The following is a 27,500-nucleotide window of genomic DNA, read 5'->3' as shown; positions in this document are numbered from 1 at the left end:
TCCCTCTCCTCTCCTCTCCCTCTCCTCACCACCCTCTCCTCTCCTCCCACCCCTACTCCCCTCTCCTCTCCTCTCCTCTCCTCACCTCCAATCCCTCCTCTCCTCACCACCCTCTCCTCCCCTCCTCTCCTCCTCCTCCTCCCTCTCCTCTCCTCTCCTCTCCTCTCCTCTCCTCTCCTCTCCTCTCCTCTCCTCTCCTCACCACCCCTACCCCCCAGGTAGAATGTTGTCACTGAAAAGCCTAAGTCATCCAGGCCAAAATATGCTATTTGCAGCTTCACTGTAACATGTTGGTTTCTCATCCCCCTCTCTCCTCCCTCTCCTCACCACCCCTACACCCCCTCTCTCCTCCCTCTCCTCTCCTCTCCTCACCACCCCTTCACCCCTCTCTCCTCACCTCCCCTTCACCCCTCTCTCTCCTCACCTCCCCTACACCCCCTCTCCTCCCCCAGTATGGCTAGGCAGCGTGGTTTCCGTGGGACCTACTGTTTCCTGGTCCCCTACTTGGTCTGCTTCCTGTGGTGTGAGTTCTCTGTGGTGCTGCTCCAAAACTCTTCCCCCGTGGGGCTCATCCGGACCTGTGTTGGCTACTTCCTGTTCCTGTTTGCCTTGCCTGTGCTGGCCGTGGGGCTGGCTGCCATGGTCCTCATCCAGCTGGTCAAATGGTTCCTGGAGCTGGAGCTCACCAAGGTGATGATTGGTCGGCAGTTTTAAAGAGACATGCACGCAGTACATACAGTTTAAAAACACGATGGGGATTGTTTCTGTTGTGTTCCCAAATGGCGATACCATAACTTTATTGTTGTGTTCCCATGGCGATACCATAACTTTATTGTTGTGTTCCCATGGCGATACCATAACTTTATTGTTGTGTTCCCATGGCGATACCATAACTTTATTGTTGTGTTCCCATGGCGATACCATAACTTATTGCTGTGTTCCCATGGCGATACCATAACTTTATTGTTGTGTTCCCATGGCGATACCATAACTTATTGCTGTGTTCCCATGGCGATACCATAACTTTATTGTTGTGTTCCCATGGCGATACCATAACTTATTGTTGTGTTCCCATGGCGATACCATAACTTATTGTTGTGTTCCCATGGCGATACCATAACTTATTGTTGTGGTCCCATGGCGATACCATAACTTATTGTTGTGTTCCCATGGCGATACCATAACTTATTGTTGTGTTCCCATGGCGATACCATAACATTATTGTTGTGTTCCCATGGCGATACCATAACTTTATTGTCCATTTGCATTTGTTTCATTTAGTGAGGTCAGTTTACAAAATACACAAATCAACACACTATAATACCACAATGTCACTATAATACCACTATGATACCACTATAATACCACTATAATACTACTATGATACCACTATAATATCACTATAATACCACTATAATACCACTAATATCACTATGATACCACTATAATACCACTATAATGCCTCTATGATACCACTATAATACCACTATGATACCACTATGATACCACTATGATAGCACTATAATACCACTATAATACCACTATAACACCACTATAATACCACTATAATACCACTATAGTACCACTATAATACCACTATAATATCACTATAATACCACTATAACACCACTATAACACCACTATAACACCACTATAACACCACTATAACACCACTATAATACCACTATAGTACCACTATAATACCACTATAATACCACTAATATCATTATAATACCACTAATATCATTATAATACCACTAATATCATTATAATACCACTATAATGTCACTATGTCACTATAATGTCACTACAATATCAGTATAATACCACTATAATACCACTGTCACTATAATACCACTATAATGTCACTATAATGTCACTACAATATCACTATAATACCACTATAATACCACTGTCACTATAATACTACTGTAATGCCACTATGCCACTATAATGCCACTATAATGTCACTATAATGTCACTATAATGCCACTATAATGCCCCTATAATACCACTATAATACCACTATAATGCCACTATAATGCCCAAATAATACCACTATAATGCCACTATGTCACTATAATACCTCTATAATGGCACTATAATACCACTATAACACCACTATAATGTCACTATAATGCCACTATGTCACTATGTCACTAAAATGCCACTATGTCACTACAATATCACTATAATACCACTATAATACCACTGTCACTATAATACCACTATGTCACTATAATGTCACTATAATGCCACTATGTCACTATGTCACTATAATGCCACTATGTCACTATAATGTCACTAAAATACCATTATGTCACTATAATGTCACTATAATGCCACTATGTCACTATCATGCCACTATGTCACTATAATACCACTATAATACCACTGTCACCATAATACCACTGTCACTATAATACTACTATAATGTCACTATAATGCCACTATAATGTCACTATGTCACTATAATACCACTATAATGTCCACATTGCGTTGGGTCAATAAAGTTTTGTTCTATAATTATCAGATGATTGTGACGCTGGCCGTGTGTGTGGTGCCAGTATAATACCACTATAATACCACTATAATGCCCCTATGATACCACTATAATGCCCCTATAATACCACTATAATACCACTATAATGCCACTATGTCACTATGTCACTATAATGTCACTACAATATCATTATAATACTACTGTAATGCCTCTATAATACCACTATAATACCACTATAATGCCCCTATAATGCCACTATAATACCACTAAAATACCACTATAATGCCACTATAATACCACTATAGCACCAATATAATACCACTATAATGTCCACATTGCGTTGGGTCAATAAAGTTTTTTGTTCTGTCAGATGATTGTGACGCTGGCCGTGTGTGCGGTGCCAGTGACACTGAGGCTGTGGACGCGCTTCAGCCTGTCTCTCATGGACGTGTTCCACTCCATGTCGCAACGCGGCGCCGTCAAGCTCATCCTGTGCTGCGTCACCATGGTGATGCTGTTCTTCTGGATGTACGTGTACCACTCTGAGGGACTGCAGGTAAAGAGGAAGAAGGGGGGAGGGGTTAATTCTATGAATATTCCAAAGGGGGAGGTGCCTTATGAATCCCTTAGGGTTTTCACTTTTCTCTTGTCTTTTTTTAAAACCCCTCATCACATTGTTTTGTATTTCCTTGTGTGCAAATAAATAATAACAGTCATTTAAAAATACATAAAAAGTTTTGGGGAGGAAAGCAAGACATAAAGTGAGCTCTAAAAGTATTGGGACAGTGACACATTTTAGATTTTTCTGACTCTGTACTCCAGCACTTCAGATTTGAAATACGCTAATATTATTTCAAGGTTAAAGGTCAGACTGGAATAAGGAATAAAAAGTGTAGTATTTGGTCCCATATTGCTAGAACCTGTGACTCTACAAACGTGTTGGATACATTTGCTGTTTGTTTATAGTTGTGTTTCAGATGATTTAGTGCCCAATAGAAATGAATGGGGAATAATGTATTGTGTCGTTTTGGAGTCACTTGTATTGTACATGAGAATAGAATATGTTTCCAAACACGTCTAGATGAATGTGGACGCTTCCATGATCTCAGATAATCCTGAATAAAATCCTGAATAATGATGAGAGAATAAGTTACAGACACACAAATACCCTACCCCCCAAAACATGCTAACCTCTCACCATTACTGGAGAGGTTAGCATTTTAGGGGGGTTAGGATATTTGTGTAACCATGGTAGCATCAACATTATTCACAAATCATTTAGGACTCTCCGTAACCATGGCAGCATCAACATTATTCGTACACTGTACTTGGCTTTGTACTGGATGGGATGGTAACTGGGGCTGTACTTGGCTTTGTACTGGATGGTAACTGGGGCTGTACTTGGCTTTGTACTGGATGGTAACTGGGGCTGTACTTGGCTTTGTACTGGATGGTAACTGGGGCTGTACTTGGCTTTGTACTGGATGGTAACTGGGGCTGTACTTGGCTTTGTACTGGATGGGATGGTAACTGGGGCTGTACTTGGCTTTGTACTGGACTGATGGTAACTGGGGCTGTACTTGGCTTTGTACTGGATGGTAACTGGGGCTGTACTTGGCTTTGTACTGGATGGTAACTGGGGCTGTACTTGGCTTTGTACTGGATGGTAACTGGGGCTGTACTTGGCTTTGTACTGGATGGGATGGTAACTGGGGCTGTACTTGGCTTTGTACTGGATGGTAACTGGGGCTGTACTTGGCTTTGTACTGGATGGGATGGTAACTGGGGCTGTACTTGGCTTTGTACTGGATGGGATGGTAACTGGGGCTGTACTTGGCTTTGTACTGGATGGTAACTGGGGCTGTACTTGGCTTTGTACTGGATGGGATGGTAACTGGGGCTGTACTTGGCTTTGTACTGGATGGGATGGTAACTGGGGCTGTACTTGGCTTTGTACTGGATGGTAACTGGGGCTGTACTTGGCTTTGTACTGGATGGTAACTGGGGCTGTACTTGGCTTTGTACTGGATGGGATGGTAACTGGGGCTGTACTTGGCTTTGTACTGGATGGGATGGTAACTGAGGCTGTACTTGGCTTTGTACTGGATGGGATGGTAACTGGGGCTGTTTGTACTGGATGGCTTTGTACTGGATGGTAACTGGGGCTGTACTTGGCTTTGTACTGGATGGTAACTGGGGCTGTACTTGGCTTTGTACTGGATGGGATGGTAACTGGGGCTGTACTTGGCTTTGTACTGGATGGTAACTGGGGCTGTACTTGGCTTTGTACTGGATGGGATGGTAACTGGGGCTGTACTTGGCTTTGTACTGGATGGTAACTGGGGCTGTACTTGGCTTTGTACTGGATGGTAACTGGGGCTGTACTTGGCTTTGTACTGGATGGTAACTGGGGCTGTACTTGGCTTTGTACTGGATGGGATGGTAACTGGGGCTGTACTTGGCTTTGTACTGGATGGTAACTGGGGCTGTACTTGGCTTTGTACTGGGGATGGTAACTGGGGCTGTACTTGGCTTTGTACTGGGGATGGTAACTGAGGCTGTACTTGGCTTTGTACTGGATGGGATGGTAACTGGGGCTGTACTTGGCTTTGTACTGGATGGTAACTGGGGCTGTACTTGGCTTTGTACTGGATGGGATGGTAACTGAGGCTGTACTTGGCTTTGTACTGGATGGGATGGTAACTGGGGCTGTACTTGGCTTTGTACTGGATGGTAACTGGGGCTGTACTTGGCTTTGTACTGGATGGTAACTGGGGCTGTACTTGGCTTTGTACTGGATGGTAACTGGGGCTGTACTTGGCTTTGTACTGGATGGGATGGTAACTGGGGCTGTACTTGGCTTTGTACTGGAAAGTGTGATGGCTAAATGCACTTCACTGATTTAAAAACGCATTAGGGCTGAGATCCCGTTAACGGGATTGATATGACAACAGCCAGTGAAAGTGCAGGGCGCCAAATTCAAACAACAGAAATGTCATAATTAAAATTCCTAAAACATACAAGTATCTTATACAATTTTAAAGGTAATCTTGTTGTTAATCCCACCACAGTGTCCGATTTCAAATAGGCTTTACAGTGAAAGCACCATTAAGTTAGGTCAGAGCTATATCACAGAAAAACACAGCCACTTTTCCAGCCAAAGAGTGGAGTCACAAAAATCAGAAATAGAGATGGAATTGATCACTAACCTTTGATGATCTTCATCAGATGACACTCATAGGACTTCATGTTACACAATACATGTACAGTGGGGTAAAAAAAGTATTTAGTCGGCCACCAATTGTGCAAGTTCTCCCACTTAAAAAGATGAGAGAGGCCTGTAATTTTCATCATCGGTACACTTCAACTATGACAGACAAAATAAGACAAAAATTACCAAAAAGTTATATTTTGGTTTCTTCTGACCATATGACATTCTCCCAATCTTCTTCTGGATCATCCAAATGCTCTCTAGCAAACTTCAGACGGGCCTGGACATGTACTGGCTTAAGCAGGGGGACACGTCTGGCACTGCAGGATTTGAGTCCCTGGCGGCATAGTGTGTTACTGATGGTAGGCTTTGTTACTTTGGTCCCAGCTCTCTGCAGGTCACTGGGATTTTTGCTCACCGTTCTTGTGATCATTTTGACCCCACGGGGTGTGATCTTACGTGGAGCCCCAGATCGAGGGAGATTATCAGTGGTCTTGTATGTCTTCCATTTCCTAATAATTGCTCCCACAGTTTATTTCTTCAAACCAAGCTGATTCAGTCTTCCCAGCCTGGTGCAGGTCTACAATTTTGTTTGATGATCTTCAACAGAATACACTCCCAGGAATCCCAGTTCCACAATAAATGATTTGTTCGATAATGTCCATCGTTTATGTCCAAATAGCTACTTTTGTCAGCGCGTTTGGTAAACAAATACAAAGACACAAAGGGCGTTCACTAGGAGCAGACGAAATGTCAAAAGAGTTCCGTTACAGTCCGTAGAAACATGTCAAACGAAGTATACAATCAATCTTTAGAATGTGTTTAACATCAACCTTCAATAATGTTCCAACCGGATAATTCCTTTGTCTTCAGAAAAGCAATGGAGCGCGAGCTACCTCTCATGTGAATGCGCGTGACCAGCTCATGGCACTCTGCCAGACCACTGACTCAAACAGCCCTTATGAGCCCCTCCTTTACAATAGAAGCCTCAAACACGGTTCTAAAGACTGTTGACATCTAGTGGAAGTCTTGGGAAGTGCAACGTGACCAATATCCCACTGTATCATCAATAGGGGCTGAATTGAAAATTGACCAACCTCAGATTTCCCACTTCCTGGTTGGATTTTTTCTCAGATTTCTCACTTCCTGGTTGGATTTTTTTCTCAGATTTTTGCCTGCCATTAGAGTTCTGTTATAATCACAGATATCATTCAAACAGTTTTAGAAACTTCAGAGTGTTTTCTATCCAAATATATTAATACCATGCATATATTAGCAACTGTTTACTCTGGGCACCTCTGGGCACCTTATTCATCCAAGCTACTCAATACTGCCCCCAGCCATAAGAAGTTAATTAAATGTCATATTTAATTTGTCCTATTTGATTTAATTACATATTTGATTTAATTTTATTTAACCTTTAGTTGTATTGAATGAAATGCAATGTTGATGTTTAGGGGTATAACTCTACGTTGACCTGGAGACAGTACGGGCAGCTGTGTGGTCCTCCTGCCTGGAAGGTGAAAGGTGTGGCTCAGACACAGATCTTCTGTACACACCTGGATGGACACCAGGTACATCACTTAAACACTCTGACACCAGGTACACTCTGACACCAGGTACACTCTGACACCAGGTACACTCTGACACCAGGTACACTCTGACACCAGGTACATCACACCAGGTACTAAACACTCTGACACCAGGTACACTCTGACACCAGGTCTGACACCAGGTACAGCACTTAAACACTCTGACACCAGGTACACCAGGTACATCACTTAAACACTCTGACACCAGGTACACTCTGACACCAGGTACACTCTGACACCAGGTACTCTGACACCAGGTACACTTAAACACTCTGACACCAGGTACACCCGGACACCAGGTACACTCTGACACCAGGTACACTCTGACACCAGGTACATAACTTAAACACTCTGACACCAGGTACACTCTGACACCAGGTACATCACTTAAACACTCTGACACCAGGTACACTCTGACACCAGGTACACTCTGACACCAGGTACATCACTTAAACACTCTGACACCAGCTATACTGTATGTAAAGGGAATATTGTGCCATTTTCAACAAAACCTTTTACATTTCTTTATTTAAAAATAATTTCCAGGTGACGTGGACCGGGAGGTTCAGGCAGGTGCGTGTAGCGGAAACTGAAAACGGAGCCCAGTCCGTCATCAACCTGCTGCCGGTGTTCATGGGAGATTGGTTACGCTGTCTTTACGGAGAGACCTATCCTAAATGTGACCCGCTGCGGAACAACTCCACCAACACCTCCACATCCTCAACGGCAGACTCCAACACCCCCAACGCCACGGCAACCGTCGCTAATGCTAACCTCACCGCCGCCGACTACGCCAACACCACAGTGAGTGGCGTTGCCGCGCCGACGGCCGTCCTCCTCCGGCAGCAGGAAGAGGAGGAGCTGTGTGTGATTAAGGCTTTGGCCAAACACACGTGTCACGTGAAGCGATACGACAGCTATGTGTTGGAGGTAAGAGATACAGGAAACGTTTACGTTTTTAGCCTGGCTTTTACATTGACATTTTTAGTCATTTAACAGATGCTCTTCTCCGGAGCGACTTACAGTATTGAGTGTATATTTTTGTAGTCCTTTTCGTACTGGTCACCCGCCGGAATCGAACTCACTTCCTGGTGTTGCAAGCACCATGTTCTACCTGTTGGGCCCCATGGGTCCGGGGCCTTTATTCAGTAATAGTTGTAGATATACTCTGTTCTACCCTCTGGGCCCCATGGGACCAGTAATAGTTGTAGATATACTCTGTTCTACCCTCTGGGCCCCAAGGGACCAGTAATAGTTGTAGATATACTCTGTTCTACCCTCTGGGCCCCAAGGGACCAGTAGATATACTCTGTTGCTGGACCCCAAGGGACCAGTATTGTAGATATACTCTGTTCTACCCTCTGGGCCCCAAGGGACCAGTAATAGTTGTAGATATACTCTGTTCTACCCTCTGGGCCCCACGGGACCAGTAATAGTTGTAGATATACTCTGTTCTACCCGCTGGGCCCCAAGTAATAGGGATATACCAGTAAATAGTTGTAGATATACTCTGTTCTACCCTCTGGGCCCCATAATAGTTGTAGATATACTCTGTTCTACCCTCTGGGCCCCATGGGTCCGGGGCCTTTAATCAGTAATAGTTAGTAACTTTAGTAATTTAGTTGTTGATATACTCTCTGTTTTATGATCTGTTATTTTTCTACTTTTACTTTTTTTTACTTCATTTTATTGTTTTAATGTAAAGTGTGATTTTAAAAAATATCTATTTTTATGTACGTTATTCAAATTTTGATTTGATTTGAGGTGGGCGTGGGTATGCCCGAGGAAGACGGGATTCCAGAGGACCGGGCCAGAGACATCAAACTGGTGGCCAGTCATGAGTTCAGACAGGTAAACCCTGTTCCTTTAGGTACTCACAGAACCCTGTTCCTTTAGGTACTCACAGAACCCTGTTCCTTTAGGTACTCACAGAACCCTGTTCCTTTAGGTACTCACAGAACCCTGTTCCTTTAGGTACTCACAGAACCCTGTTCCTTTAGGTACTCACAGAACCCTGTTCCTTTAGGTACTCACAGAACCCTGTTCCTTTAGGTACTCACAGAACCCTGTTCCTTTGGGTACTCACAGAACCCTGTTCCTTTAGGTACTCACAGAACCCTGTTCTAACGATGATCATTATTAACCTATTGCTGTTGGTGTTGTCCAAAGCCATGTATTGACAGAGTTTGCCCTTTTCATAGTGCATAAACCTCACTGTCCTTACACTCTGTTGGTGTTGTCTAGGTGTTGCTGCCATTATGATTATCCTAAATGATGAAGCTGTTGGTGTTGTCTAGGTGTTGCTGCCATTATGATTATCCTAAATGATGAAGCTGTTGGTGTTGTCTAGGTGTTGCTGCCATTATGATTATCCTAAATGATGAAGCTGTTGGTGTTGTCTAGGTGTTGCTGCCATTATGATTATCCTAAATGATGAAGCTGTTGGTGTTGTCTAGGTGTTGCTGCTATTATGATTATCCTAAATGATGAAGCGGCTAAATTATGATTATCCTAAATGATGAAGCTGTTGGTGTTGTCTAGGTGTTGCTGCTATTATGATTATCCTAAATGATGAAGCTGTTGGTGTTGTCTAAATGATTATCCTAAATGATGAAGCTGTTGGTGTTGTCTAGGTGTTGCTGCTATTATGATTATCCTAAATGATGAAGCTGTTGGTGTTGTCTAGGAGTTGCTGCCATTATGATTATCCTAAACGGCTAAATGATGAAGCTGTTGGTGTTGTCTAGGTGTTGCTGCCATTATGATTATCCTAAATGATGAAGCTGTTGGTGTTGTCTAGGTGTTGCTGCTATATTATGATTATCCTAAATGATGAAGCTGTTGGTGTTGTCTAGGTGTTTCTGCCATTATGATTATCCTAAACGGCTAAATGATGAAGCTGTTGGTGTTGTCTAGGTGTTGCTGCTATTATGATTATCCTAAATGATGAAGCTGTTGGTGTTGTCTAGGTGTTGCTGCCATTATGATTATCCTAAATGATGAAGCTGTTGGTGTTGTCTAGGTGTTGCTGCCATTATGATTATCCTAAATGATGAAGCTGTTGGTGTTGTCTAGGTGTTGCTGCCATTATGATTATCCTAAATGATGAAGCTGTTGGTGTTGTCTAGGTGTTGCTGCCATTATGATTATCCTAAATGATGAAGCTGTTGGTGTTGTCTAGGTGTTGCTGCTATTATGATTATCCTAAATGGCTAAATGATGAAGCTGTTGGTGTTGTCTAGGTGTTGCTGCTATTATGATTATCCTAAATGATGAAGCTGTTGGTGTTGTCTAGGTGTTGCTGCCATTATGATTATCCTAAATGATGAAGCTGTTGGTGTTGTCTAGGTGTTGCTGCCATTATGATTATCCTAAATGATGAAGCTGTTGGTGTGGTCTGGTGACTGCTCCATTATGATTATCCTAAATGATGAAGCTGTTGGTGTTGTCAGGTGTTGCTGCTATTATGATTATCCATTTACAGATAAATGATGAAGCTGTTGGTGTTGTCAGGTGTTGCTGCCATTATGATTATCCTAAATGATGAAGCTGTTGGTGTTGTCTAGGTGTTGCTGCCATTAATTATCCTAAATGATGAAGCTGTTGGTGTTGTCAAGGTGTTGCTGCATTATGATTATCCTAAATGATGAAGCTGTTGGTGTTGTCTAGGTGTTGCTGCCATTATGATTATCCTAAATGATGAAGCTGTTGGTGTTGTCTAGGTGTTGCCCATTATGATTATCCTAAATGATGAAGCTGTTGGTGTTGTCTAGGTGTTGCTGCGCCTGCAGCCCGGCAGCCTGGTGGAGTTCAGCACTACGTTGGAGGGTCGAGAATGGGGGCCAGGTCCCGTTTGAGCTGAAGGCCATCTACTGTCTGGACTGTGACTGTCCCTGACCGGAAGGCAGGAACATATAGTACCATTTAGCAGATAATTCTATCCGGAGACACTTAGTGACATGCTTGCATAATTTTACACATGGGGGACCCCGGAAATTAAACCCACTATCCTAGCTTTTGCAAGCTCCTGTTGCAACTGCCTTAAGAGGACCATGTGTGTACTTTCCTCTCTGCAGGTGAAGATGGAGAGAGACTGGAGACGACAGGAAGAGAAGTTCGGAGAGACCGATGTAGTGACAGGACAGAGAAAGGAGAGAGATGTAGTGACAGGAAGAGGAAGGAGAGAGATGTAGTGACAGGACGAGAAAGGAGAGAGATGTAGTGACAGGAAGAAGAGAAAGGAGAAGATGTAGTGACAGGAAGAGAAAGGAGAGAGGAATAGATGGATAGAAGGATTTCAATTCAGTACAACTTCAGTTTTGTCCTGGAATGTTTTAATGTGTACAATAGTTTGTCTTGGACCTTGTCTCTTCCCCCCCTTCCTGTCCTAAAGGATCAACGTGTGACCAACTAGTGGTGGAAGAGACAGTGGCAGCCATTTTTTAAAATGGACTCCGGGGGGGATAGATGAATGAAGGAATTCAATTCAATACAACTTCATTTGTAGAGCAACTTAGTAATTTAATGGGATGGGTTGATGGACAGATGGACGGAGGTGTGAAAAGGGGCGTGTCTCTGGATGGAACACCCGAAGGGAACGGTTGCTACAGTTACACACAGTTGCTGCTGTTCTCTTCTGGCAGCCATTTTTTGTTTTTTTTCCCCAAGAGGTGGCTCGTTACCACGGCAACAACTTCTACTCAGTCACTGAATACATTCACTGCACTGTCTTACAACTGGTAAAAAAAAAAATTGTGAGGTGGCTCGTTACCACGGCAACGAGCTGCGGGGCAAGCGTTTTTTTTTTAACGACGGGAATGGATGGTTGGGTCAGATTGTATCTAATCGGGCGGAAACACCCGGAGAGCTGAAATCAAACGAGGAAGTGGGTAAATCTGTAAACTGCATTAACCTGAATGTATTTCCACTGGCGCTGTCGTTTCTCAGTGGGAAACGGTTCAAAAAATCGACAGAGTGGTCTTTTTAAAACGGGGATAACTGGAGGAAGACCCTAGGGAATCATGGTGAATGAAGATTTCAGAGGAACAGCCCTTTCAAATATAGTATTAAGAGTTGTGTATTTAACTCTTAGGAACACACTGATGGCTTGTGTATGTAGAATATGTAGAATATCTATGTATCTATATAGTACTACAACTATGTATGTATGTATGTACAGTGCCTTGCGAAAGTATTCGGCCCCCTTGAACTTTGCGACCTTTTGCCACATTTCAGGCTTCAAACATAAAGATATAAAACTGTATTTTTTTTTGTGAAGAATCAACAACAAGTGGGACACAATCATGAAGTGGAACGACATTTATCGGATATTTCAAACTTTTTTACCAAATCAAAAACTGAAAAAATCATGGGCGTGCAAAATCATTCAGCTGTCCGTTAGCCCCGAGTCTCAGTTTCACTGTCTGTTCCACTCAGTCACAGCTTAGGTTTGTGTTTTGTAGTTTTGGCCCCGTTCACACTCGAGTTCTGCCAACTGATCTACAACACATTGGACACAATGGTTGTGATCTGATTTGTTTTTTTTTGTGATGCAATGAAGAGGGTGTTGCAGATCCATTGAGCGATGTGTAGTTTATTTGTGTGCAGAAAAACTCTGATACAACTGGCATCCCACACGCTTGTGTAGTTTATTTGTGTGCAGAAAAACTCTGATACAACTGGCATCCCACACGCTTGTGTAGTTTATTTGTGTGCAGAAAAACTCTGATACAACTGGCATCCCACACGCTTGTGTAGTTTATTTGTGTGCAGAAAAACTCTGATACAACTGGCATCCCACACGCTTGTGTAGTTTATTTGTGTGCAGAAAAACTCTGATACAACTGGCATCCCACACGCTTGTGTAGTTTATTTGTGTGCAGAAAAACTCTGATACAACTGGCATCCCACACGCTTGTGTAGTTTATTTGTGTGCAGAAAAACTCTGATACAACTGGCATCCCACACGCTTGTGTAGTTTATTTGTGTGCAGAAAAACTCTGATACAACTGGCATCCCACACGCTTGTGTAGTTTATTTGTGTGCAGAAAAACTCTGATACAACTGGCATCCCACACGCTTGTGTAGTTTATTTGTGTGCAGAAAAACTCTGATACAACTGGCATCCCACACGCTTGTGTAGTTTATTTGTGTGCAGAAAAACTCTGATACAACTGGCATCCCACACGCTTGTGTAGTTTATTTGTGTGCAGAAAAACTCTGATACAACTGGCATCCCAACCGTTGTGCCAAATGTGTTGTACGTCAGTTGTATACGGGGCCACTGTCCGCCGAAGTCGGTCTCTCCTAGTTCGGGCGGCGTTCGACGTCACCGGCCTTCTAGCCATCGCCGATCCACCTTTTTTGATTTTCCATTTGTTTTGTCTTGTCTTCCCTCACACCTGGTTTCAATTCCATCAATTACATGTTGTGTATTAAACCCTCTGTCCCCCCCTCCATGTCCTTGTCCGGTATTGTTGATTGTAAGAGTTTGTCCACGTTATGTCTGGTGTGCGAAGGGTGTCATCCCCATTGTATTGATTTATTGTTTTTGTTCACTGTGATTTGTATTATTAAACTACTCTGTTGGAACACAGTCTCTCTCTGACACCAGTACGCACCTCAGTACGCACCTCACTACGCACCTCAGTACGCACCTCACTACGCACCTCACTACGCCTTACAGCCACTGTGGTCTGACTTCCCTGATGCCAGTACGCACCTCAGTACGCACCTCACTACGCACCTCACTACGCACCTCAGTACGCACCTCACTACCCACCTCACTACGCCTTACAGCCACTGTGGTCTGACTTCTCTGATGCCAGTACGCACCTCAATACGCACCTCACTACGCACCTCACTACGCACCTCACTACGCACCTCACTACGCACCTCACTACGCCTTACAGCCACTGTGGTCTGACTTCTCTGATGCCAGTACGCACCTCAATACGCACCTCACTACGCACCTCACTACGCACCTCACTACGCACCTCACTACGCACCTCACTACGCCTTTCAGCCACTGTGGTCTGGCTTCTGCTTTCCATTTGTTTTGTCTTGTCTTCCCTCACACCTGGTTTCAATTCCATCAATTACATGTTGTGTATTTAACCCTCTGTTCCCCCCTCCATGTCCTTGTCCGGTATTGTTGATTGTAAGAGTTTGTCCACGTTATGTCTGGCGTGCGAAGGGTTTCATCACCATTGTATTTATTTATTGTTTTTGTTCACTGTGATTTGTATTATTAAACTGCTCCGTTGTAACACAGTCTCTCTCTGACGCCAGTACGCACCTTACTACGCACCTCGCTACGCCTTTCAGCCACTGTGGTCTGGCTTCTGCTTTGCTTGCTCTTGGTCTAGGCTGGGTTACTGTAAAGCTCTTTCATTAGGGTCTAGGCTGGGTTACTGTAAAGCTCTCATTAGGGTCTAGGCTGGGTTACTGTAAATCTCTTTCTTTAGGGTCTAGGCTGGGTTACTGTAAAGCTCTTTCATTAGTGTCTAGGCTGGGTTACTGTAAAGCTCTTTCATTAGTGTCTAGGCTGGGTTACTGTAAAGCTCTTTCATTAGGGTTTAGGCTGGGTTACTGTAAATCTCTCTCATTATGGTCTAGGCTGGGTTACTGTAAAGCTCTTCCATTAGGGTTTAGGCTGGGTTACTGTAAATCTCTCTCATTATGGTCTAGGCTGGGTTACTGTAAATCCCTCTCATTAGGGTCTAGGCTGGGTTACTGTAAATCTCGCTCATTAGGGTCTAGGCTGGGTTACTGTAAATCTCTCTCATTAGGGTCTAGGCTGGGTTACTGTAAATCCCTCTCATTAGGGTCTAGGCTGGGTTACTGTAAATCTCGCTCATTAGGGTCTAGGCTGGGTTACTGTAAATCTCTTTACAGTAGGCCTCCTGTAGGATGTGATGAAGAAGACAGTCGCCCACAAACAAACAATGTCCCTCAAAAACATCAGTTTCATCAAATAATCAAACACCACGATTGATCCTCAGATTCATATTATTTAATTTATTTTTGTTATACACATTCCTTCATCAAGTGTTCATGTGGAGTGTTCAGATAACTGTTAGTTATACAGGTATGATAGATATACAACGACAGTAACACTGGATAACATGCTACTGTTCCAATGGTCCTAACCACAGCACAAAGACACTCTTACTGATTGGTTAGCCGTGAGGTTGCCGCGCTGACGTCACTACACTACTGTGTATGATTGGAGGAGAGAGGGAACTCAAGCGGTGTGATGTCGCGGAACTACAGATTGCCAGTGGCCACCAACCCAAGAAGTGCATCAGTCCCAGATTGCCCCTTTAAACCAGTGGCCACCAACCCTAGAAGAACATCAGTCCCAGATTGCCCCTTTAAACCAGTGGCCACCAACCCTAGAAGACCATCAGTCCCAGATTGCCCCTTTAAACCAGTGGCCACCAACCCAAGAAGAACATCAGTCCCAGATTGCCCCTTTAAACCAGTGGCCACCAACCCTAGAAGAACATCAGTCCCAGATTGCCCATTTAAACCAGTCCCCAGAGATTGCCCCTTTAAACCAGTGGCCACCAACCCTATAAGACCATCAGTCCCAGATTGCCCCTTTAAACCAGTGGCCACCAACCCTAGAAGACCATCAGTCCCAGATTGCCCCTTTAAACTAGTAGCCACCAACCATGGACGAGCATTAGTCCCAGATTGCCCCTTTAAACCAGTGGCCACCAACCCTAGAAGAACATCAGTCCCAGATTGCCCCTTTAAACCAGTGGCCACCAACCCTAGAAGACCATCAGTCCCAGATTACCCATTTAAACCAGTGGCCACCAACCCTAGAAGAACATCAGTCCCAGATTGTCCCTTTATACCAGTGGCCACCAACCCTAGAAGAACATCAGTCCCAGATTGCCCCTTTAAACCAGTGGCCTCCAACCCTAGAAGAACATCAGTCCCAGATTGCCCCTTTAAACCAGTGGCCACCAACCCTAGAAGAACATCAGTCCCAGATTGCCCCTTTAAACCAGTGGCCACCAACCCTAGAAGACCATCAGTCCCAGATTGTCCCTTTAAACCAGTGGCCACCAACCCTAGAAGAACATCAGTCCCAGATTGCCCCTTTAAACCAGTGGCCACCAACCCTAGAAGTGCATCAGTCCCAGATTGTCCCTTTATACCAGTGGCCACCAACAAGCTGTGCAGGCTTTGGTTCCAGCCCTGCACTAACCCACCTGATTTTGAATAATCCACTTGATTAGCTATATTCAAAGTGTGTTGGTGGTAGTCAGGAACAAAATCCTGCATAGTCTCACTACATAGCTATGACTCTATGTAAGGGTTGACCACTGAGATAACTAGGTTACAGACAGACACAGACAGACATTCAGACATGAGAATACGATCAACCTAGTATTCCCTTTATAGGGCACTACTTCTGACCAGAGCCTTATGGTCCCATGTCAAAAGTAGTGCACTATATAGGGAAAAAGGTCCATTTGGGCCTGTATGAGTGGATGGATGGAAGCACAAGTGATTTAGTAGCTTGGGGTAGAAGTTGCTCTTAGGCACAGATCTAGGATAAGCTTGTCCAGGTGTCACCAGGTGTCTAGATTAATCCAGATGGGTCACCAGGTGTCTAGATGGGTCACCAGGTGTCTAGATGTGTCCAAGTGTCACCAGGTGTCTAGATGGGTCACCAGGTGTCTAGATGTGTCCAAGTGTCACCAGGTGTCTAGATGGGTCACCAGGTGTCTAGATTAATCCAGATGGGTCACCAGGTGTCTAGATGGGTCACCAGGTGTCTAGATGTGTCCAGAAGAGTCACCAGGTGTCTAGATGAGTCACCAGGTGTCCAGATGGGTCACCAGGTGTCTAGATTAATCCAGATGGGTCACCAGGTGTCTAGATTAATCCAGATGGGTCACCAGGTGTCTAGATTAATCCAGATGGGTCACCAGGTGTCTAGATTAATCCAGATGGGTCACCAGGTGTCCAGATGGGTCACCAGGTGTCCAGATTAATCCAGATGGGTCACCAGGTGTCTAGATCAATCCAGATGGGTCACCAGGTGTCTAGATGGGTCACCAGGTGTCTAGATGGGTCACCAGGTGTCTAGATGTGTCCAGAAGAGTCACCAGGTGTCTAGATGAGTCACCAGGTGTCCAGATGGGTCACCAGGTGTCTAGATTAATCCAGATGGGTCACCAGGTGTCTAGATTAATCCAGATGGGTCACCAGGTGTCTAGATTAATCCAGATGGGTCACCAGGTGTCTAGATTAATCCAGATGGGTCACCAGGTGTCCAGATGGGTCACCAGGTGTCCAGATTAATCCAGATGGGTCACCAGGTGTCTAGATCAATCCAGATGGGTCACCAGGTGTCTAGATGGGTCACCAGGTGTCTAGATGGGTCACCAGGTGTCTAGATGGGTCACCAGGTGTCTAGATTAATCCAGATGGGTCACCAGGTGTCCAGATTGCCCATCCAGATGGGTCCAGGTGTCCAGATGGGTCACCAGGTGTCCAGATGTGTCCACTCAACAGGTGTCCAGATGGGTCCACTCTCACCAGGTGTCTAGATGGGTCACCAGGTGTCCAGAAGTGTCCAGATGGGTCACCAGGTGTCCAGAAGTGTCCACTCTCACCAGGTGTCCAGAAGTGTCCACTCTCACCAGGTGTCCAGAAGTGCCCACTCTCACCAGGTGTCCAGAAGTGTCCACTCTCACCAGGTGTCCAGAAGTGTCCACTCTCACCAGGTGTCCAGAAGTGTCCACTCTCACCAGGTGTCCAGAAGTGTCCACTCTCACCAGGTGTGTGTAAAGGTGTTCTGTGTATCCAGATGTGCTGAGGTGTTGTGATCATAAAGGGAATCTGTTAAACGGGACGTCTAGTGACTGTTGACTAAAATAACAATATAAACAGTGATTGGATCCACACACTGGGTCACTGCGGTCTGGGACACACACACACACACACACACACCACCTTCCTCTGTCTTCAGACACCTTAGATAGCGAACTCAGGCCTGTCCAACTCATTCACCTTAGATAGCGAACTCGGGGGTGTCCAACTCATTCACGTTATAGACTGATCTCAGGCCTGTCCAACTCATTCACCTTAGATAGCGAACTCGGGGGTGTCCAACTCATTCACGTTATAGACTGATCTCAGGCCTGTCCAACTCATTGATCTTATAGACTGATCTCAGGCCTGTCCAACTCATTCACCTTACAGACTGATCTCAGGCCTGTCCAACTCATTCATCTCATAGACTGATCTCAGGCCTGTCCAACTCATTCACCTTATAGACTGATCTCAGGCCTGTCCAACTCATTCACCTTACAGACTGATCTCAGGCCTGTCCAACTCATTCACCTTATAGACTGATCTCAGGCCTGTCCAACTCATTCACCTTACAGACTGATCTCAGGCCTGTCCAACTCATTCACCTTACAGACTGATCTCAGGCCTGTCCAACTCATTCACCTTATAGACTGATCTCAGGCCTGTGTGTGTGTGTGTGTGTGTGTGTGTGTGTGTGTGTGTGTGTGTGTGTGTGTGTGTGTGTGTGTGTGTGTGTGTGTGTGTGTGTGTGTGTGTGTGTGTGTGTGTGTGTGTGTGTGTGTGTGTGTGTGTGTGTGTGTGTGTGTGTGCACATGCGTTTAACGACTACTTCGCAATCCTGTTTCTGTGTGTGGACCCTGTCCTAAATGGACCTAAATGGTGTTTGAACCCAGGTCTTTACCCTGTGTATCGGGGCTGACCCGGTGCTAAATGGTATTTGAACCCAGGTCTGGACCCTGTGTATCGGGACTGACCCAGTGCTAAATGGTATTTGAACCCAGGTCTGGACCCTGTGTATCGGGGCTGACCCGGTCCTGAAAGATGTAGAGGTTGTTGGTGGAGGCTATGGCGATGATGTTCTCCTCGGGGTGCCAGGCCATGTGGAGGATCTTCTTAGTGAAGTCCAGACTGTCCACCCCCACGTCGCCGCGACGACGCTTGCCTCCGGTGTAGATCCGTCGCGTCCGCAGTACAGCTCGCGGCTTACTGGTCTCTCGCCACGCCTCCAGGGAGGGAGGGAGGGAGGAGAGGAGAGGAGAGGAGAGGAGAGGAGAAAGAGGAGAGGAGAGGAGAGAGAGGAAGAGGAGAGGAGAGGAGAAAGAGGAGGGAGAGGAGACACGAGAGAGGCAAATTGAGGACCAGAAAGGAGAGAGGAGAGGAGAGAGAAAGGAGAGGAGAGGAGACACGTTTAGACACGTTTAGAGCAGGCAAATTGAAATCTGGACCAGAAAGGAGGAGAGATACTCAGGTAGAAAGTGGTTTCATTATTTCTCTCTGATCAGATTAGACCTGGTGAGTGACATCATCAACCAGCAGTTCTCCACACTGGGATTTCAGTAGCACAGCGACGTACGTTAGCGGGTTACGTTAGCGGCTTATGTTAGCGGCTTACGTTAGCGGCTTATGTTAGCGGCTTATGTTAGCGGCTTACGTTAGCGACTTACTTTAGCGGGTTACGTTAGCGGGTTACGTTAGCGGGTTACGTTAGCCGGTTACGTTAGCGGCTTACGTTAGCGAGTTACGTTAGCGACTTACTTTAGCGGCTTACGTTAGCGGCTTACGTTAGCGGCTTACGTTAGCGGCCTCCTTTAGCGACTTACGTTAGCGGCTTACGTTAGCGGCTTACGTTAGCGGCCTCCTTTAGCGGCTTACGTTAGCGGCCTCCTTTAGCGGCTTACGTTAGCGGCTTACGTTAGCGGCCTCCTTTAGCGGGTTACGTTAGCGGGTTACGTTAGCGGGTTACGTTAGCGGCTTATGTTAGCGGGTTACGTTAGCGAGTTACGTTAGCGGCTTACGTTAGCGGCTTACGTTAGCGACTTACGTTAGCGGCTTACGTTAGCGACTTACGTTAGCGACTTACGTTAGCGGCTAACGTTAGCGGCTTACGTTAGCGGGTTACGTTAGCGGCTTATGTTAGTGAGTTACGTTAGAAACTTGTGTGTTTGTATATTTGCTTACCTCCAGGGTCACGCCCCGCCCCGTCTCCCTGTCAAACATCCGGAAGAAGCTGTTGTACGCCCCAGTCATTATCACACTGATGAGAGGGGAGAGGAGGAGGGAGAGGACGAGGAGGGAGAGGAGGAGGGAGGAGGAGGAGGAGGAGGAGGAGAGGAGGAGAGAGGAGGGAGAGGAGGAGAGAGGATGAGAGAGAGGAGGAGAGAGGAGGAGAGAGAGGAGGAGGAGAGAGGAGGAGGAGGGAGAGGAGGAGGGAGAGGAGGGAGAGAGGGGAGGAGGAGAGAGGAGGAGGGAGAGAGAGAGAGGAAGGAGAGAGGGGAAGGGGGAGAAGAGAGGAGGGAGAGGAAGAGAGAGAGGTAGGGTTGGGACAGGAAGAAGGAGAGAAGATGGAAGGGGGAATGAAAGAGGGAGGAGAGAGAGGGAGAAGAAAGGAGAGAGGAGGAGAGATGGAGAGAGGGAAGGGTTGGGACAGGAAGAGGAGGAGAGATGGAGAGATGGAGAGAGGGAAGGGTGGGGTTTATACAGGAAGAGGAGAGATGGAGAGAGGAGGAGGGAAGGGTGGGGTTGGGACAAGAAGAGGAGAGATGGAGGAGGGAAGACAGGAAGAGGAGGAGAGATGGAAGGGTGGGGTTGGGACAGGAAGAGGAGGAGAGATGGAGAGAGGGAAGGGTGGGGTTTTTACAGGAAGAGGAGGAGAGATGGAGAGAGGGAAGAGTGGGGTTGGGACAGGAAGAGGAGGAGAGATGGAGAGAGGGAGGGAGGGTGGGGGTTTTACAGGAAGAGGAGGAGAGATGGAGAGAGGGAAGGGTGGGGTTTATACAGGAAGAGGAGGAGAGATGGAGAGAGGGAAGGGTGGGGTTTATACAGGAAGAGGAGGAGAGATTGAGAGAGGGAAGGGTGGGGTTTATACAGGAAGAGGAGGAGAGATGGAGAGAGGGAGGGTGGGGGTTTTACAGGAAGAGGAGGAGAGATGGAGAGAGGGAAGAGTGGGGTTGGGACAGGAAGAGGAGGAGAGATGGAGAGAGGGAGGGTGGGGGTTTTACAGGAAGAGGAGGAGAGATGGAGAGAGGGAAGGGTGGGGTTTATACAGGAAGAGGAGGAGAGATGGAGAGAGGGAAGGGTGGGGTTTATACAGGAAGAGGAGGAGAGATTGAGAGAGGGAAGGGTGGGGTTTATACAGGAAGAGGAGGAGAGATGGAGAGAGGGAAGGGTGGGGTTTATACAGGAAGAGGAGGAGAGATTGAGAGAGGGAAGGGTGGGTTTATACAGGAAGAGGAGGAGAGATGGAGAGAGGGAAGGGTGGGGTTTATACAGGAAGAGGAGGAGAGATGGAGAGAGGGAAGGGTGGGGTTGGGACAAGAAGAGGAGGAGAGATGGAGAGAGGGAAGGGTGGGATTTATACAGGAAGAGGAGGAGAGATGGAGAGAGGGAAGGGTGGGGTTTATACAGGAAGCGGAGGAGAGATTGAGAGAGGGAAGGGTGGGGTTTATAAGGAAGAGGAGGAGAGATGGAGTGAGGGAAGGGTGGGGTTGGGACAGGAAGTGGAGGAGAGATGAAGGAGAGAAGGGATTGATTTTGACATCTCCAAAGCTCTTCTCTGGGATTGATTTATCTGTGGGATAAAGCCTCAGAGTAGACGAAGACGCACACACCTGTCGGAGCTGTTCCAGACACACTCAAACTTGTCAAATATGCAGTCGTTCTCGTACAGAGAGCACAGCTTAGTCCTCAGGTAGTCATGAACCTACAGAGAGACAGACATGGGAGAAAGGAGGGGGGAGGGAGAGAGGGAGAGGGCAGGAGAGTGTTGACAGGTTTTTCCAAGGCATTCATTCAATTTCTGTGTGTGTACATGCGTGCATGAGTGTGTGAATGTATGTGTGTTTCTGCGTGTGCCTAGTGTGTGTGTGTGTTTGTTTAGCGGGCTGACCTGGTAGGTTTCGACGGGGCCTTTCTCCATGTGTAAGTCCCACACCTTGGCTGTCAGGTAATCCCTGGTCAGCAGGTACCGCCCGTTGTGACTGAACTTCACATCCGACACCGACGACACGATCTCAGAGAAGAATGAACGACTTCCTGGGTCCTCTGGTTCCTCAAAGACTAAAGGAAGAGAGAGAGAGGGAGGTGGAGAGAGGAGACGAGAGGGGGAGGAGAGAGGAGATGAGGGGGAGGAGAGAGGAGATGAGGGGGAGGAGAGAGGGAGATGGAGGGGAGGAGAGAGGAGACGAGGGGAGGAGAGGAGAGGGGGAGGAGAGAGGAAATGAGGGGTGGGGGGAGGAGAGAGGAGACGAGGGGGGAGAGGAGAGAGGAGAGGGGGAGGAGAGGAGAGGAGAGCAGAGGGTGAGGAGAGAGGAGAAGAGGAGAGGAGAGGGGGAGGAGAGGAGAAGAGGAGAGTGGGAGGAGAGAGGAGACGAGGGGAGGAGAGGAGACGAAGGGAGAGTGAGAGGAGAGAGGAGTTTAGGAAGAGGAAAGATGGATATCACAATATAAGGGGGTGTAAATTCCAATCTGGACCTGAGGCCAGTTGTACTGCTGATTTAAATGAAGGACTGATTTAGACCTGGTACAACATGTGGGAGCTATTAATTATCAGAACCAGCAGTAGTCGTACTCTGGACCTCGAACAGTAAGATCCGAATACACATGATTTAGAGACCGACAGCGAAGCCTTTGCGTAGCCAACTCACGTTTGGTGTGTCTGTCGCAAAGTGCCGAGGCCCTCATGTCACAGAGACGGAGAGATCCTTTACTGCTGCTGTAGACAAACAGGTGACAGTGGTGAGGATGAAACTCTGCTGCTGTTATCACCTCCGTCAGCTCCTCCATGTTGGCTGGCTTGATGTCCACTATGTCTGGAGGAGAGATACTCAGGTAGAACAACACAGGACTGTGTCTGGAGGAGAGATACTGGAGGAGAGATACTCAGGTAGAACAACACAGGACTGTGTCTGGAGGAGAGATACTGGAGGAGAGATACTCAGGTAGAACAACACAGGAATATGTCTGGAGGAGAGATACTCAGGTAGAACAACACAGGACTGTGTCTGGAGGAGAGATACTGGAGGAGAGATACTCAGGTAGAACAACACAGGACTGTGTCTGGAGGAGAGATACTGGAGGAGAGATACTCAGGTAGAACAACACAGGACTGTGTGGAGGAGAGATACTCAGGTAGAACAACACAGGACTGTGTCTGGAGGAGAGATACTCAGGTAGAACAACACAGGACTGTGTCTGGAGGAGAGATACTCAGGTAGAACAACACAGGACTGTGTCTGGAGGAGAGATACTCAGGTAGAACAACACAGGACTGTGTCTGGAGGAGAGATACTCAGGTAGAACAACACAGGACTGTGTCTGGAGGAGAGATACTCAGGTAGAACAACACAGGACTGTGTCTGGAGGAGAGATACTCAGGTAGAACAACACAGGACTGTGTCTGGAGGAGAGATACTCAGGTAGAACAACACAGGACTGTGTCTGGAGGAGAGATACTCAGGTAGAACAACACAGGACTGTGGTGGATGTAGCTAACCTGATTAACTGTACAGTAGATGGATGTGGTGGTTGTATCTAGCCTGATTAACTGTACAGTAATAGCCTGATTAACTGTACAGTAATAGCCTGATTAACTGTACAGTAGTAGCCTGATTAACTGTACAGTAGTAGCCTGATTAACTGTACAGTAGATGGATGTGGTGGTTGTAGCTAGCCTGATTAGCTGTACAGTAGTAGCCTGATTAACTGTACAGTAGTAGCCTGATTAACTGTACAGTAGATGGATGTGTTGGTTGTAGCTAGCCTGATTAACTGTACAGTAGATGAATGTGGTGGTTGTAGCTAGCCTGATTAGCTGTACAGTAGATGAATGTGGTGGTTGTAGCTAGCCTGACTAACTGTACAGTAGATGGATGTGGTGGTTGTAGCTAGCCTGATTAGCTGTACAGTAGATGAATGTGGTGGTTGTAGCTAGCCTGATTAGCTGTACAGTAGATGAATGTGGTGGTTGTAGCTAGCCTGATTAGCTGTACAGTAGATGGATGTGGTGGTTGTAGCTAGCCTGATTAACTGTACAGTAGATGGATGTGGTGGTTGTAGCTAGCCTGATTAACTGTACAGTAGATGAATGTGGTGGTTGTAGCTAGCCTGATTAACTGTACAGTAGATGAATGTGGTGGTTGTAGCTAGCCTGATTAGCTGTACAGTAGATGGATGTGGTGGTTGTAGCTAGCCTGATTAGCTGTACAGTAGATGAATGTGGTGGTTGTATCTAGCCTGATTAACTGTACAGTAGATGGATGTGGTGGTTGTAGCTAGTCTGATTAGCTGTACAGTAGATGAATGTGGTGGTTGTAGCTAGCCTGATTAGCTGTACAGTAGATGAATGTGGTGGTTGTAGCTAGCCTGATTAACTGTACAGTAGATGAATGTGGTGGTTGTAGCTAGCCTGATTAACTGTACAGTAGATGGATGTGGTGGTTGTAGCTAGCCTGACTAACTGTACAGTAGTAGCCTGATTAACTGTACAGTAGATGAATGTGGTGGTTGTAGCTAGCCTGATTAGCTGTACAGTAGATGGATGTGGTGGTTGTAGCTAGCCTGATTAGCTGTACAGTAGATGGATGTGGTGGTTGTAGCTAGCCTGATTAGCTGTACAGTAGATGGATGTGGTGGTTGTAGCTAGCCTGATTAGCTATACAGTAGATGGATGTGGTGGTTGTAGCTAGCCTGATTAACTGTACAGTAGATGGATGTGGTGGTTGTAGCTAGCCTGATTAGCTGTACAGTAGATGAATGTGGTGGTTGTAGCTAGCCTGATTAGCTGTACAGTAGATGGATGTGATGGTTGTAGCTAGCCTGATTAGCTGTACAGTAGATGAATGTGGTGGTTGTAGCTAGCCTGATTAACTGTACAGTAGTTGCCTGATTAGCTGTACAGTAGATAGATGTGGTGGTTGTATCTAGCCTGATTAGCTGTACAGTAGATGAATGTGGTGGTTGTAGCTAGCCTGATTAACTGTACAGTAGATGAATGTGGTGGTTGTAGCTAGCCTGATTAACTGTACAGTAGATGAATGTGGTGGTTGTATCTAGCCTGATTAACTGTACAGTAGATGAATGTGGTGGTTGTATCTAGCCTGATTAACTGTACAGTAGATGGATGTGGTGGTTGTAGCTAGCCTGATTAACTGTACAGTAGATGGATGTGGTGGTTGTAGCTAGCCTGATTAACTGTACAGTAGATGAATGTAGTGGTTGTAGCTAGCCTGATTAACTGTACAGTATATGGATGTGGTGGTTGTAGCTAGCCTGATTAACTGTACAGTAGATGGATGTGGTGGTTGTAGCTAGCCTGATTAGCTGTACAGTAGATGGATGTGGTGGTTGTAGCTAGCCTGATTAACTGTACAGTAGATGGATGTGGTGGTTGTAGCTAGCCTGATTAGCTGTACAGTAGATGGATGTGGTGGTTGTAGCTAGCCTGATTAACTGTACAGTAGTAGCCTGATTAACTGTACAGTAATAGCCTGATTAACTGTACAGTAATAGCCTGATTAACTGTACAGTAGTAGCCTGATTAACTGTACAGTAATAGCCTGATTAACTGTACAGTAGTAGCCTGATTAACTGTACAGTAGATGGATGTGGTGGTTGTAGCTAGCCTGATTAACTGTACAGTAGTAGCCTGATTAACTGTACAGTAATAGCCTGATTAACTGTACAGTAGTAGCCTGATTAACTGTACAGTAATAGCCTGATTAACTGTACAGTAGTAGCCTGATTAACTGTACAGTAGATGGATGTGGTGGTTGTAGCTAGCCTGATTAACTGTACAGTAATAGCCTGATTAACTGTACAGTAGTAGCCTGATTAACTGTACAGTAGATGGATGTGGTGGTTGTAGCTAGCCTGATTAACTGTACAGTAGTAGCCTGATTAACTGTACAGTAATAGCCTGATTAACTGTACAGTAATAGCCTGATTAACTGTACAGTAGTAGCCTGATTAACTGTACAGTAGATGGATGTGGTGGTTGTAGCTAGCCTGATTAACTGTACAGTAGATGGATGTGGTGGTTGTAGCTAGCCTGATTAACTGTACAGTAGATGAATGTGGTGGTTGTAGCTAGCCTGATTAGCTGTACAGTAGATGAATGTGGTGGTTGTAGCTAGCCTGATTAGCTGTACAGTAGATGGATGTGGTGGTTGTAGCTAGCCTGATTAGCTGTACAGTAGATGAATGTGGTGGTTGTAGCTGGCCTGATTAGCTGTACAGTAGATGGATGTGGTGGTTGTAGCTAGCCTGATTAACTGTACAGTAGTAGCCTGATTAACTGTACAGTAATAGCCTGATTAACTGTACAGTAATAGCCTGATTAACTGTACAGTAGTAGCCTGATTAACTGTACAGTAATAGCCTGATTAACTGTACAGTAGTAGCCTGATTAACTGTACAGTAGATGGATGTGGTGGTTGTAGCTAGCCTGATTAACTGTACAGTAATAGCCTGATTAACTGTACAGTAGTAGCCTGATTAACTGTACAGTAATAGCCTGATTAACTGTACAGTAGTAGCCTGATTAACTGTACAGTAGATGGATGTGGTGGTTGTATAGCTGATTAACCTAGTAGCCTGATTAACTGTACAGTAATAGCCTGATTAACTGTACAGTAGTAGCCTGATTAACTGTACAGTAATAGCCTGATTAACTGTACAGTAGTAGCCTGATTAACTGTACAGTAGATGGATGTGGTGGTTGTAGCTAGCCTGATTAACTGTACAGTAGATGATTAACTGTACAGTAGTAGCCTGATTAACTGTAGTAATAGCCTGATTAACTGTACAGTAGATAGCCTGATTAACTGTACAGTAGTAGCCTGATTAACTGTACAGTAGATGGATGTGGTGGTTGTAGCTAGCCTGATTAACTGTACAGTAGATGGATGTGGTGGTTGTAGCTAGCCTGATTAACTGTACAGTAGATGAATGTGGTGGTTGTAGCTAGCCTGATTAGCTGTACAGTAGATGAATGTGGTGGTTGTAGCTAGCCTGATTAGCTGTACAGTAGATGGATGTGGTGGTTGTAGCTAGCCTGATTAGCTGTACAGTAGATGAATGTGGTGGTTGTAGCTAGCCTGATTAACTGTACAGTAGTTGCCTGATTAGCTGTACAGTAGAT

General features: G+C 45.7%; 2 protein-coding genes across 2 annotated transcripts in view; one reads left to right on the top strand and one right to left on the bottom strand.

The window, feature by feature from the left end:
• The window catches only part of LOC124026265 (wolframin-like), a 34,860-nt gene extending 23,697 nt beyond the window's left edge, over window positions 1-11,163 (top strand). The window contains exons 12-17 of the mRNA XM_046339365.1: window positions 453-690; window positions 2,874-3,059; window positions 7,172-7,288; window positions 7,853-8,236; window positions 9,071-9,157; window positions 11,080-11,163. Of these exons, the coding sequence (XP_046195321.1) occupies window positions 453-690; window positions 2,874-3,059; window positions 7,172-7,288; window positions 7,853-8,236; window positions 9,071-9,157; window positions 11,080-11,163 (1,096 nt within the window). The remainder of the gene's footprint in view (window positions 1-452; window positions 691-2,873; window positions 3,060-7,171; window positions 7,289-7,852; window positions 8,237-9,070; window positions 9,158-11,079) is intronic.
• Window positions 11,164-17,922: 6,759 nt separating this feature from the next.
• LOC124026266 (serine/threonine-protein phosphatase 2A 55 kDa regulatory subunit B gamma isoform-like) lies at window positions 17,923-23,155 on the bottom strand (the record flags this gene model as incomplete). The annotated part of the gene is given in 5 exon segments (XM_046339366.1): window positions 17,923-19,368; window positions 20,324-20,399; window positions 21,973-22,064; window positions 22,251-22,420; window positions 23,008-23,155. Coding segments are annotated over 5 exon segments (720 nt in total). The 3' UTR covers window positions 17,923-19,125.
• Between the last annotated feature and the right edge of the window lie 4,345 nt (window positions 23,156-27,500).

Source organism: Oncorhynchus gorbuscha, unplaced genomic scaffold (genome assembly GCF_021184085.1).
Source record: "Oncorhynchus gorbuscha isolate QuinsamMale2020 ecotype Even-year unplaced genomic scaffold, OgorEven_v1.0 Un_scaffold_2678, whole genome shotgun sequence".
In the NCBI taxonomy this organism is placed as follows: domain Eukaryota; kingdom Metazoa; phylum Chordata; class Actinopteri; order Salmoniformes; family Salmonidae; genus Oncorhynchus; species Oncorhynchus gorbuscha.
This window is presented reverse-complemented; position numbering and strand designations above follow the sequence as displayed.